The 14,501-nt window shown below is 36.4% G+C and overlaps 1 protein-coding gene across 1 annotated transcript in view; it reads right to left on the minus strand.

Annotated features, from left to right (window-relative positions):
• The window catches only part of HERC1 (HECT and RLD domain containing E3 ubiquitin protein ligase family member 1), a gene marked incomplete at both ends in the record, with an annotated part of 154,163 nt that overhangs the window by 99,889 nt on the left and 39,773 nt on the right, over window positions 1-14,501 (minus strand). Inside the window, 6 exons of the mRNA XM_084240899.1 lie at window positions 1,729-1,849; window positions 2,311-2,623; window positions 5,554-5,725; window positions 9,058-9,178; window positions 9,265-9,379; window positions 12,703-12,876. Coding sequence (XP_084097025.1) covers window positions 1,729-1,849; window positions 2,311-2,623; window positions 5,554-5,725; window positions 9,058-9,178; window positions 9,265-9,379; window positions 12,703-12,876 — 1,016 coding nt within the window. The remainder of the gene's footprint in view (window positions 1-1,728; window positions 1,850-2,310; window positions 2,624-5,553; window positions 5,726-9,057; window positions 9,179-9,264; window positions 9,380-12,702; window positions 12,877-14,501) is intronic.

Below are 14,501 nucleotides of genomic sequence, written 5' to 3' on the forward strand. Positions count from 1 at the left end.
GATTAAATATATGCGGGAGGGCAAACTGCAATTTTAAATAGAGTGATCAGGGTAGGTCTCAATGAAAGAGCAATATGAGAACGCAGATGAAGTAGGCAGTTAACTATGCATTCAACATTATTCCAGTTAAAAGAAACAGTAAAAACCCCAAGGGGAAGTTGGTATATTCACAGGAAAGCCAAGAGGCCAATAAGGCAGAAGAGTCCTCAAGGAGAACAGTAGAAGACAAGATCAGAAAGGTAGTGGGGTCAGGACATGTAGAGTTTTTTAGGCCCTTATAAGGCCTTACTTTCACTCTGAGAAGAAGTGAAGTCACTGGAGGTTTTGAATAAGTTATAAGATATATTTTAAAATTATCAAAGGGTTGGGAGACTACATAATAAAACTTATCAGATTTGGAAACCAATGGCCATAAAAGAATCTCAGTACACAACATACTGAGAATATGAACCAGGAACACAGAAATATCTAATAGGAATGAAGAATAAAAGGAGGACTAACAAACAAAAATATCATGACACGATGAAACTTGCAAGAAAACACTTCTCAATTTTCCTTAGATGAGGAACCCTTTGAGTTTAGAAGTTTCTTTTAATCAATAGCTTTTTGTTTCTGTAGCACTTTATAATGTTTAAAAATATTTCCAGATCCATTGTTTCCCATAATACAGGAGTTTCAAAGCTAAAAATGAAGCTTACAGATTACTCAGCTTAAAAAAAATCCCGGCCTCTGTTTGAGTCATCACGAAACATGACCAAAGTCTTGCAGCTCTTCAATAGTAGATTCAGGGCCAAAAGCCAAATCTTAACACATTGCCTAGATGCACAATGAGCACTAGGATCTTCAAATCATGCAATGGGACACTCAGACCCATGAAGGTCAAGTAGCACATTAGATTCACACATAAGGCAAAAGAACAGCCAAAATGAAAATCCAGCTATCAACACCTAATCCAAAACTACTCAAATAGAAGCAATTTTTTAGACAGTTTCATTCTATAATTTGTTTTACCTGTCACATTATAGCACACCTTGCGTCCTACTTATAAAACAAGTCAGCATTTCATTTGTTTGATTTTCTACCTTAAATGTCTGCAGTCTAAGTCTTGATGCTTTTTCATACTGAGAGCTACTTATTTACAAACAGACTTACATTTATGGAAGACGGACACAAGACAGGAGATAGTACAGTCAGTTTGGAGGCTTCTGTACTCCTGGCAAAAGAGAAGTCTAAAGCAGAGCAGTGGCAGAAGAGAGAGGAAATACCAGAAATATCAAAAAATTTTCTAGACTCGACTAATTGGATTATAGGGATGAGGGAGTTGCAGGGATCAGAAAATAAGAAAAAGCAGAGTCAAGAATGAACTCAGGTTTCTAGAACCAGATTGGGTAGTTAATAGTACCACCTACTAAGATACACAATATGAAAGAAGCCGGCTTGGGAGAAAGATTGTTTGTGAATAGGTTAACATTGAGGTAATCTGACATGGTCGGGTACAATGTCCATCAAAGAGTCAGACGTATGAAACTGGTATTTAGGAAGAAGTCAGAGCTAGAGACTGAGAATCAGTGATATATACAGTAAATACAATTATCTCATTTTCCTTAAAAGTCCTTTTTTTAAAGTTTTTATATGTCTGAAACAAATGTATATTATTTACTCTAACCAAAGCCTTATATATCTGTAGCTTGAAAACAATAACCCTTCTTTACATCTAGGTATACCTACCAGTGTGTAACCCTCTTCATCTGATTCAGGCTGAGACAAATCAGATTCACTCCTCGATTTGATCAGTCTATAATTTGGACTTGCGTGGACTAGCCGGCTCTCTGCAGTAAGACTTTCGCTCCTGTCTCATATGCACAAAGAAAAGTTTTTTGATTGGGGACTGTTAGTGAACAAAATTGAATGGAACTAGCAACATAGAGATAATATATATATACACACACAATGAAGAGTAATTATGCTGTTGCTGGGGAATACTGACTCTTGTGTAAGCACAAAGTCCTTCTCAACTACAGCAAAGTAATTTACAAGCCACTAAATTACATAGATGCAAATAATTTTATAATTCTCAATTACTGTTGTTCATATGTATGAAAAAACTGTGCTTTATCACCTAATCAAAAATTTATATTCTAAGTCAAATATTATTATTAAATTCTACATTATTTTAAATTCACTCTAGTCAATTTGTATTTCTTCTTCTAGGTCTTTAATTTCAGAAAAATAATTTTGAGAATAAACCATTTTATCACATTAAGTTACATAGGGAGGAAAGTAATATTTTAAGTTCCTAGTCAGTCGCACCTGGTCATAAGTCCACCCCCTTCAGAGGTACTTGTTGATGGTTGTTGCAACTGTCCTTCTTCCCTTCGCTTCTGAAGCTCGTCTATCACAGGACTTACTCCTAATATTAACAGGGCACACCGATGGATCACGGAGTTGCAGGCAGCAGTGTACACATCCTGACCCTCAGGAAGGTCTGTGCTGACCCTTCGCTCTTGCTGGGACTGAGGAGGTGGATCATCAGCTCGAGTCCCAGACCCTGCCCCACTGTTCATTCTATCTCGATCTCGGCTACGAGCTACTTCACGGGCTGAGAGGAAACACTGAAAGATTTCTGTAACATGCAACACAAAAACAAGGTCTTAACACATGGGGAGAGAAGAGCAAAAAAAATAACAATAAAAATAGTCAAAAAGTTTGGACCAAAAACTTACTGAAAGGGGCAAAAACTATTTTTTAAACATTAAATACAACATAGTAGCTAAGGTAAAATTACATGAAAATATATGTAAAATATTAAACTTTTCAATAAAATTGTAATAGGAAATATCATCACCTTTACAGAATTTAGATTTGGTTTCTTTTATTTCTACTATAATGAGTATGCTTAGTGGTTATCAAGTGTTGTCTCAGACATATCAAGAATAGCATTATCAAGAATATCTGGGTTTTTGCTAGAAATACAAATTATCAAGCCCAGTCCAGGCCTTTTGAATCAGAAACTGCAGGCATGGGGGGTAGCAATCTGTTTTAACAGGTCTTCCAGCTGATTTTGAAGTCCACTAAAGTTCGAAATGGAATGGGTTAGGTAAAATAATTGCCTATTTCAGAAATGTCCATGACCTTGGTATGAAAAAGGTCATGTTACAAAAGAAAGAGACAGTATTGAAGTTGCATTAGTTATAATAAAAAGTTCCCTTTCCCCTTCCAAAGTCAATATAATTCCTAACACCTACACTTTGCTGTTTTTTAGATCCATTAAATTTAAGCACAACGATTAAAGTCTATGCTGAAACAGAATCTGGTTATAACATATAGATAAGGTTGCCTCCAGCATCAAATGGCACCACCAGGAATGTCCACATGATGTTAGGCTTTTCCAATTCACAAGTGTAAAAGTCAGTTGATTTATCTACTACAATGGTAGATACTGTATGATTGGAAAATAATTTATTGCTCAAATTAAGAGTGAAGATGGACTTCTCAATAAAAAAAAAAAAAAAAAAAAAAAACACCCAGGCAGAATAGTTGGTAATATGGAAGTACAAACTTTTAAAATGAATATTTGTGCCTTATAAAATTATGATGATATTTCATTATGCTATTGAAATATCCATAGTTCTATTAAAAAAAATCAAAGCCGCAATCTGAGCATCCAGAATTGGAAATCAGTTAAGGTGATTAAAACAACAGTCACATAAGTTCTGGACAGACCTGATTCTAAGTCCAGCTGCTACTAACTGTGGTACACATAATCTTTCCTCATCTCTTCAGTCTGTCCATCATTAGAATGGGGTAATACTAGAATCTATTTCCTAAGACTGGTGTAAGGATTATAAGATCTGCCCCCACTGTTCACTCTATCTGGATCTCAGCTATGACCTACTTCCTAGGCTGAGAGAAAACACTGAAAGATTTCTGTAACATTCTGGACACTCTAACTGACCCAGTGGTCAAAAATGGTACCTAGTTCATGGGTCCTCCCCTGGTGGCACAAAGGCTTAAGTCTCAGCACTATGAAGCTATCATGCAGCCACTGCAGCACAAGTTCAATCCCCAGCCAGGGAGCTAACACCCACATGACGCAGCAGAACTCTCCTATCTCACTCGCTGCTTCCCATAGCAGTGTATTTCGGTCAATCTGCCTGTTCTGTTCCCCACTCTGTCTCTGGTGAATCCTCTCTCCAAATCCTCACCTCTGGCCTACACCCCAGCTCTTGTATGCATAAATAAATAAAATAAATATTTTTTTTAAAAATGGTACCTAATTCAAAAATTACTATTTCCTGGGTGACTATCATTTGTTATTGTGTTTTCCACTTTGGCATTTGCTCTCAGGACTTTCTAAACTAAATCAGAAGTTTATGCACAGAAGTTCTATCAGCCTATGTTTTTAAAATATATTTAGGGGCCTCCCCTGGTGGCGCAGCGGTTGAGCGCTGGGCTGCGAAGCTACCCGCAGCCTCTGCAGCTCTGGTTCGATCCCCGGGCGCCGGCGAGGGTCCCACATGGTGCGACAGACCTCTCCTGCCGCATCCGCTGCTCCCCTCAACAGTGTATTTCGTCAGTCTGCCTAGTCTGCCTGTTCTGTTCCCTGCTCTGGCTCTGGTACATTCTCTCACCCTCCTGCGCTTCTGACTATACCCAATGCTTGTATAAATAAATAAAAAATAAAATAAAATAAAACATATTTATTCTTCTTCATGATCTCCAAGCCACTTTCTCCATTAGGACCTTTTTTCTTTTGTTTTAATGAGTTTTGGTCCTGTTTTGCGTCACTTCAAAATCATTTTTAGAAGTACGCAGAACACAAATAAAGTGATAAAGTGACAGATTTATTGGTAAATACAGACAATCCCAATACTAAATGCATAACTGGCCACGTTTGAGGATACAAAGTAAAATAAACACTCTATTTGAAATAGAGAAATCACTCCAAAGACACTAACAAATGTTTTAAAAAGCTTTGTACCTTCTCTATAAACAACTAAAAGATCACCTCTGAAAACTATCTGTAGCCTTGGAATATAAAAGTATGGAAAGTTTTATTCACCCAGCCAATATTATTCTTAGTATACTTGTTTCTCCATTGAAAACAGCAGTGAAGTCAGTGGGTGAAATTTATAACTTCAAAAGTTTTACATATGGTAAATAATTGGGCTCTCCTATTATGCACAAAAGGGGCTCTCTTCCTCAATACACAGGTCAGCCAGGCCAATAGTATCCCCCAGAGGACACTCTTTGAATGACCTGATCTAGTGACTCAAGGTGTCATTTTATAAACGACAATCAGCAGAACAGTTACTATTTCCAAATCTTGCTTCTTCCAGAGCTTTTCAGTTAAAAATATGAAATCCAATAGCTAAAAAATGAACTAGGAGAGTTGTAGAGCTGAAAAGCTAGCTAATGTAATTCATATCACCTGTAGAAAATCAGATCCTTTTAGAAAAATGATCGACTTTTTGCCTATCTCTTCTCCAGTAAGTTCTCTCATCAAATAGAATGGCACTGTGTCTATCAGCAAAGGAAAATGGGTGTACTCACTGCCAGCTGTCATCACTTCATGTTCCCGCTCTTCCTCCTCATCCTCTGGTTCTGGATGCCCCTCTTCCCGGTCTCGCTCAGCCTGTTCTTCCATTTCAGCTTCTTCATCAATGGTCCGGGTAAATGAGTGTTCCTGAGGATCAACATCTGCAGAGTCTTGATTTTCTGAAATCTTAAAGAAAATATCAGAGCTACATTTAATACATTTTTCAAAAAGTTTGTAAAACTTTATTAAAACCTTAACTATGTTTATCATAGAAAATACTGCTAATATCAATAACACATGAATTTCACTTCAAAACCCCAAATACTGGATAAATCTAAAAAGATTAGAAAGAATGTGTGCACACAAAATATATTCAGAAACACCTATATGCTCTCTCTTCCATAATATTTATTAAAATGTCATGCTATAATTTGATGCATATATTTACATATAATTCGATAGAAAAAATTCCTACAAGGCAGCTATAAATTCCTACAAAGCTGTTACTTAAGACGAGTTGAGTACATTGATCACAATGATCTACAAAGAGCTCATACCACATGACTCAACAAAAACAAAGTAAACAATCCAGTCAAAAAATGGGCAGAAGAGCTGAACAGCTACTTCTCCAAAGAGAAAATGCAAATGGCCAGCAGGTATATGAAAATATGTTCAGCATCATTTATAATCAGGGAAATGCAAATCAAAACCACAGTGAGATACCACCTTACATCAGTGAGAATGGCACATATTAGAAAAACCACCAACAAGAAGTGTTGGAGAAAAAGGAACTCTCCTACACTGCTAGTGGGAATGCAAACTGGTGCAACCACTATGGAAAGCTGTGTGGAGGTTCCTCAAACTACTAAAAATGGAGCTTCCATATAACCCAGCAATTCCGCTCCTAGGACTCTACCCAAAGGACACAAAAACATTAATTCAAAAGGATCTCTACAGGGCCTCCCTGGTGACGCAGCAGGTTGAGCGCAGCACAATGAAGCTGTCCATAACCTCTGCAGCGTGGGTTTGATTCCGGGCCCACCAGGATGATTCCCACATGGCGCAGCAGGCCTCTCCTGTTGGGCCCACTGCTCCCCTCAGCAGTTTATTTCGGTCCATCTGCCTGTTCTGCCCCCTACTCTGTCTCTGGTGAATTCTCTCACCCTCCCACGCCTCTGGCCTGTACCCCAGTGCTTGTATAAATAAATAAATCTTAAAAAAAAGAATTATAAAAAAAAAAATGATCCCTACACCTGTATGTTTATTGCAGCACTATTTACAATAGGTAAGATATGGAAACAACCCAAATGCCCAAACGTATATGACTGGATGTGGTATATATGCAAAGTGAAATACTTTTAAGCAATTTAAAAAGATATGTCATTCATAGCAACTTGGATGGAGTTGGAAGGGATTATGCTCAGTGAAATAAGTCAGAAGGAAAAAGAAAAATTTAAGATGGTTTCACTTATAGAAGGAATATAGGGGAAACAAATAAGGAGTCAGGAAAAAAAAATAAATAAAAAACCAAAATTACAGACAACTATAAATCAGAGACATTCTGTAGGGGAGGGGGAAGAAAAGTGATCAAAACAGGGGAGGGGAGCTTCCCTAATGGCACAAGGGTTCGGGACCCAACCTATAAGCTATTTGCAGCCACTGCAACATGAGCTGGATCCCAGCCGGCCAGGCAGCCACCCATACGGCAGACCTCTCCTTTCTTGCCCACTGCTCCTTTATCAGGGTGTTTCAGTCGATCTGCCTGTTCTGTTCCACACTCTGTCTCTGGTAAATCCTCTCACCCCCCACACCTCTGGCCTGTGCCCCAGTTCTTGTATGCATGAATAAATAAATCTTAAAAAAAAAAAAAACAACAGGGGAGGGAAGAGCACAAGGGACTATGGTGATGGTGAATTGGTGGTGGGAGTTTTACAGGGACTATGCCTGAGAGGAGAAAGCAAATATTATACAAAAATGAACAGTGATATAAAATATATGTAAATAAATTTTTTTTAAAAATGAGTATGACATAAAGCACAAAAGAACATGAATTTTTATTCCATTCAGTCTCTCAAGCTGTGTATATTATTATTCTATAAATGTTTAATACTTCTAAGTTTAAAACAATATTTTGAAACTTTTTTGAGGTAAGAACATTAAAGTTCTCAGTAAATTTCAAATATAAAAACAGTATTATTTTTATTTTTATTTTGCTTGCCACTGAAGAAACAAAAAATTAAAAATCTGGCAGGGACAATGTAAATTTTATTGTGGTTATGCTACCTGGCAGTTATTTACAAGAAAGAGTCTTTATAACTGGTCTGGAATACTTATAATAGCATATCATTTCCCCCACAAATTTCAGTATAAAATACAAATGAAAATGTCTAATAATATCTTCAGATGTATAATATAGGTTATTTTGTATACATGACCAGTAACTAAATTTTTCTTATTGCAGAGCTGGGGCTAACGTAGCAGTGCACTAAACTCACATAAGTCATTTATCCCCATAATTCTGAGTTTCAAATTTGAACATCAATAAAATGGGAAATTAATACATTTCATGAACTTTCAAGGTCACTAACTAAATAGTCAGCTCCATGAGTATTAAATCAATACATGACAAAATACTACTATAATACAATTGTAGAGACAGATTGATTTTCAAAATCTAAGATTTATATAATAGAGTACAAAGCATGTAATTTGTGAGGTTTCAAAGTAAACATTTCAAAAGTTGATTTGTTATCCAGACTTGTACTTCAAGTTATAGGATCATGCTATACCAAGAATTTCAGAAATCATCTCAGTTTTGTCAACAAAATCACTTCCGAGCCATCTTAACAAAAGACTTCAATCTTGGCTTCCAGTAGAGAACAATTCTAATCATTACCAGTCTTTGCTCCTTATAATCAGCTAACAACCATTCTCCATTCAATTGTTACCCTTTGGGCCCGCCTGTGCCCTCTGGAAAAACATGGAACATATTTATTTCTTTTCATACACAGAAGCTATTTTAAGTGTTTTTAAGGTAGCATAAGACTCCCATGCCCTGCCCTGTCCTTTTTTCCCCCTACATCTCCTGGCTGAACAATTTTCAGCTTTATAGTTCCTATACAAAATGGCCTTTGGACTCTTTACCAAACTGAGGTAGTTTATTAATATCACTCATAAATTATGGCACTCCACATTAAGTAGAATAATTCATATGTAGCCTGACTAACAAAATAATGGGATAATATTTCATGATTTGGATAATTCTATTTGTTGTAACTATATATAGAGCCTAGGAATACATCAACTTTCTCAGCAGCCATATCATACTTGATAAGCATAAAGTTAAATAAATCCAGAATCTTTTACTAGTCTACTTTTTTCTAATAGAAAAAGAATTACTCAATATTTCGAACATCTGCAATAATCAAGGCACATTGCTTTTTCTCTCATAAATCAATATGGTGTTCTCTCTCACAGATTGCAGAAAAACACAGAAATTAATTGACTTTCAACTTTACCCATCTGTCTCGTGATGATGACCTGGTTTGAATAAGTTCAAGGTTCTTGCAAGCAAGTAAACGACTTCGAACTTTGTACACACAACGGTACACTTCTGACAAGCTTTTACCAGGTTGATATCTAAATAAAGAACCAAAATAGAAAAGTTATAATTTCTAACATCATGAGAGCAAATATTTGTCTGAGGATAGTTTTAAGATACTTGCCGGCTTTCTCCACATGCTTGACTAAGTAAATTCGTGTGTTTCAGAAGAGCTGCAAGAACAAATCTAGACACAGTGTCCAAGAGTGATTCATTACTCAAAGTTGCACTGTCCCAATCTGGAAATAAAAGTGAAGCACTGACATTTAAAAAGGCTCAGAAAACAGTTCAGAGATAATTTTAATAGCTTTGGTAATCTAACATCTGAATTTTATTCTTTTCCTAAAATGTTATTTAACAAATGCACCTACTAGATCCAATATGTTAATCTGTGTGTACGACAGCAAACAGAACTAAGTCTCTGATCTCACAGAATTTATATTCTAGTGGGGGGAGGAGCGAGGCAATAAATAAAAATATTAATGTGATAGATAAGTACTATGGAGAAAAATTAAGTAGGGAAGAACAGAGGCAATGTATAGTGTGGGATTACTACCTTATATAGGACAGTTATACTTAAGCAGAGATTTAAATGGAGGAAGCGAAGGGCCTCTCTGGTAGCACAGCGGGTTGAGCGTGACACTGTGAAGCTGTCTGCAGCCTCTGTAGCGTGGGTTCGATTCCTGGCCGGCCAGGGAGAAACCCACATTGTGTGGCAGACCTCTCCTGCCTTGCCCACTGCTCCCCTCAGCAGTGTCTTTGGTCCACCTGACTGTTTTGCTCCCCGCTCTATCTCTGGTGAATTCTCTAATCCTCCCACACCTTCGACCTGTACCCTAGCTCTTGTATAAGTAAATTAAAAATCTTAAAAAAAAAAAAAAAATGGAGGAGGTGAAGAAGTCAAAGAGAAATAGTGTCCCCTCAGAAAGAACTATGGCAAAGGCCCTGAGGTGGGTTCAAGGAGATCAGAGTGGCCGCAATAAAGTAAGAGACATTAGAAAACAGGCTGGGGACTAGCTCACATAGGACCTTGCAGATCACTGTAAGTCCTGTAGGTTTTACTCTGAGGAAAATGGAAAGCACCACCAAAACCTTTTGAACAGAGATAGGACATGACCTGACTTGTGTTTTGAAAGGTTCACCCTCATTACTGAGGGGAGAATTATGGCGGTAATTTGGGTGGAAATGATGATGACTCAGTCTAAGATAGTGGAAGTTAAAGTAATGAGAAGTGGTTAGATTCTGTATACTATTTTGAATGTAGAGTTGAAAGAATTTGGTGAGGGATCAAATGTGAAAATGAGAGATGTCAAGGCTGACTACAAATGTATTTAGAATGTAGCTGGCATCAGAGAGGAAGGCAATAGGAAAAACACTTCACGGGTAGGGAGATGGAACAGGGAGTCTAGTTTTGAATACTATCAGACAACCTAGTGGAGATGTTGAGTGTGTTGATAGCTGGAATTTGAAGTCATGAAAGTAGATATTGTGTATTTCAGTGGGTAAGAAATTAAACAACTGGACAAAGATGAGAACAACTGAAAACCCAAATCACAGCATTAAATAAACAGCAATCAGATGTTTTCTCTAAACCCCTGTACTATACTTTAAAACATATAGTACATTCAGTAAATTCCAAATGGATGTGGGAGGTTTACTGTTTACTTCACTCCAAGAATGTTCACTAGACTCTGTTAATTTGAGATTTACCATGTTACTTAAAAATAAAGTCAAACAAACAAGAAACCTTGGAAAAATATTAAGCCCCAAGTTAATTTTATTTAGTCTTAATACCGTCTTAAAATACCTATCTCAAACTTTACATCAGAGGACTATGAGTGCTTTGGGAAGGAGGAAGGGCTGCGGTGATTACATCTGGAGGCAGGGAAATATCCTATACTGTCAAAACACTAGCAAGGATGTAAAACAAGGGAACTTCAATAACAATAAAATAATAAGTAAATTACATCTCGGTTTTCCAGTTTTTTAACATGCTTAGGTGAAAAATACAGACAGCTATTTTATGTGTGAAAAAAACTATAAACATGCCAGATCTTAAAGAACATCTTACAGCCCACAGAGACTCCTAGAATGACAGTTTATATACCATACAAAATTTTCTCACATGCCACTTGAGAGATCATCTGTACCAACGAATTGCTTGCTCGAAATCAAACTTGCAGTTAGAATCAAACTGACTTAAAGTCAAACAAGACCCCATTTCAAGGAATCTAATGTTCAATTTTAAAAGTAAATCAATACCTTTTCCTGTATTTCTACAGGGATTATCCTCCTACACCTTTTTTTTTTTTTTAATGTAACGGGTTCTTTTTAAAACACCTTTAATAAAGTGACAGTCATTTCATACCAAGCACTACAGAATGTCTTCACTATCTAGGCTATAGTGAAGATAAGTAATTCAGAAAATGTAGTAATATAATGAGTTTTTATTCATCTTATGTTTTGTCTACTTTTTATTTTTAGGTATAGCTGCAATTGACCACAGGTTTATATCTACTTTTTAAAAGTTCTCCTTGCAATGGAATAAGTGATAATATGGTATAAAAAGGAAACCTAACTGCACATTCAAAGAAAATGATTCAAATATGAGAATATCAGAAAATAAAATTTAGAGAGTAAACATTTTCCTCCTCCATTACCATACTTTTGCACATCTGGGTGACTCAACACAACAGAATAAATAATAAAGAAACAAACTGGATGAGATTAAACTTTCAAAGGTTTCCTTCTCACTGGTATTTTAAAGATCTGAATAATATGTACTTCATGTCTTTTTCAGTATACAAAATAAAATACAACATAAGGTGAAAATGCATTTACTTTGAACATTTTTAATAGAGAAGGAAGACAATCTAAAGAAATGGCAGAAAACTAAAGAAAAGAGAATAAAGTAGAGAAACACAACAATGTGATTCTGAACAGTCCAGGTCACTGCTGTAAGTGAAAACTTGGGAGCTAAAAAGAAATCAGGTATATCCTTTGAAAACTTGTACATAACATTAATAATAATCAAATAATAATAGAAAACGAAAATATCACTATATAATTGCATAGTACTTTACTAATGTACTTAGCATACCTTATCTCAAATTGGTTTTTTCATCCACACTCTGAAGTGGGCAAATATTTTACAGAGGAGGAAATGGACCAAGTCTAGACCACAGACTTCTACATACACATTCTTTCAATTCTTACATAAAGGACTTGCAAAGAGAAGACAACTCATTAAACAGACTCTTACACTAAATCTGTTTACATTGCATGGAATACACCAGTAAAATGTTTGCCTCTGAATTTATCTTTTACATAAATTTCAATTTCCCTACAGTGGGTCTGCTTCAAATGATATACATGTATCTATTTTTTAAAAATAAATATTTTCCACAAACAAAAAAACCAAATTTTTATTAATGTTGTTTATAGAATATCTGCTTCTATAAAAAAGTAAAAGTGATTCCTATGATTTTCTATTAACATATATTACATAAATGTTTGTTTGTAATATCCACATATTTATTCCTCTTTTATCTCTTCATCTTACCTTTACTAACAGCATAATCCTGCATGCTGATCCAAAGACTTTGTGCAGGTTCTTTGGAACAACCCAACGCCAAGTCTACATAGACAGCAATTTCAGGCCGCAATTTGTAATCAAAAGGCTTCTGTTCTTCATTTCCTGAAAGAGCTACTTCTAATAGGCAACTCATACATTTATCTAAAAAGAAAATTATTCAAGCTATCAATTTTAAGCCTTGTAAATTTTGGCTACAATAAAATCTTATATTTAATTAATACACATAAAATGATTTACTTCAAGTCATTTTAATTACATGCTATAAAGGTCAAGTTCTTTAATATTTCTCAATTCCATCCTCTCCAGAAGGATATGTGACTAAATGTGACACTCCAATGTGGAGCTCTGGCATTCTGGTAGGCAGCAACCAGGTATGCTAAATGTCTTACACAAAATATTTTTCTATTCAAAATGTAATGCGAACATACATTTGAAAAGGGTGAACCTATACCTCTGAGTTGTAAATCAATACCTCAATAAAAAATACAAAGAAAAAGTAAAAAAGTAATGGTAGCCTTGTTGAGAAACATGGGACCACTGGAAAAGAGACAAGAATTTTTTTCCCAGGCTTAAGGGAAAACCACCAGTTAAGTACAATTCAAGAGGGATCAAATATACCATTAACAATTTTTCTTTTTTTTTTTTTATTTTTTTATTATTATTTTTTTTTTATAGAGGCATGCTTTTATTTATTTGTTTGCTGGTTTGTTTGTTTGTTTTGTTTATACATGCACTGGGTACAGTCAGAAGCGCGGGAGGGTGAGAGAATTCACCAGAGCCAGAGCGGGGAGCAGAGCAGGCAGAAGGACCGAAGTACACTGCTGAGGGGAGCAGCGGGCGGCAGGAGAGGTCTGCACGCCATGTGGGACCCTCCTCTGGTGGCCGGGGAGCAGCCGGGGATCGAACCGGCGCCGCAGAGGCCGCGCGCAGTTTCGCAACCCAGCGCTCAACCGCTGCGCCACCGGGGAGGCCCCCATTAACAATTTTTCAATTGATATTTACATTTATACAAGTGGTTCCAAACTTTTCAATGCAACCTTGGGCATTCAGAATTCATTTTCTATTAAAAAACCAAACAAAACAATTCTCTAAATCATTGTCAGGTTCTTGAGCTAATACCAAAAGTCAATTTAGGACCCCCCGGGTGGTATAAGGGGTTATGCACTGCACTATGAAGCAATCCACAGCCTCTGCAGCACGAGTTCAATCCCTGGCCAGCCAGAGAGAAACCCACATGGCGAGGCAGACCTCTCCTGTCTCGCCCCTGCTGCTCCCCTCAGCAGTGTGTTTCAGTCTGCCTGTTCTGTTCCCCACTCTGTCTCTGGTGAACCTTCTCACCCTCCGCACCTCTGGTCTGTACCCCAGCTCTTATATGCATAAATAAATCTTTAACAAAAAAAAAAGTCAATTTAACCCAAAGTACAATTGGATTATTATAGATTTACAATTTTACAAGGGATAATACTCTTTTCCTAATATATGCAATTATTTAAACATAAAATGACATTTTAATAGTTTCATAAGTGAAATTGAACAAAAACATTAAAATTGAAATTGATTTTATTCATACTAAAGGCTAGTTAACTCAGTAAAAAGAATGTAACAGAAATATGAGGAAGGTATTAATATATATACTTTGGCTCTCTGAGGACATTTGAGACTATCACAGAGCTAAACATATAGCACTGGAGTCATCTTTATGATATTAAATATTTCTTGAAAAATCATGATTTTACCTTTTTTGATACAAACTATACACAAGTACC

The sequence above is a fragment of the Talpa europaea genome (genome assembly GCF_964194135.1).
Source record: "Talpa europaea genome assembly, chromosome: 8".
NCBI classification, from domain to species: Eukaryota; Metazoa; Chordata; class Mammalia; order Eulipotyphla; family Talpidae; genus Talpa; species Talpa europaea.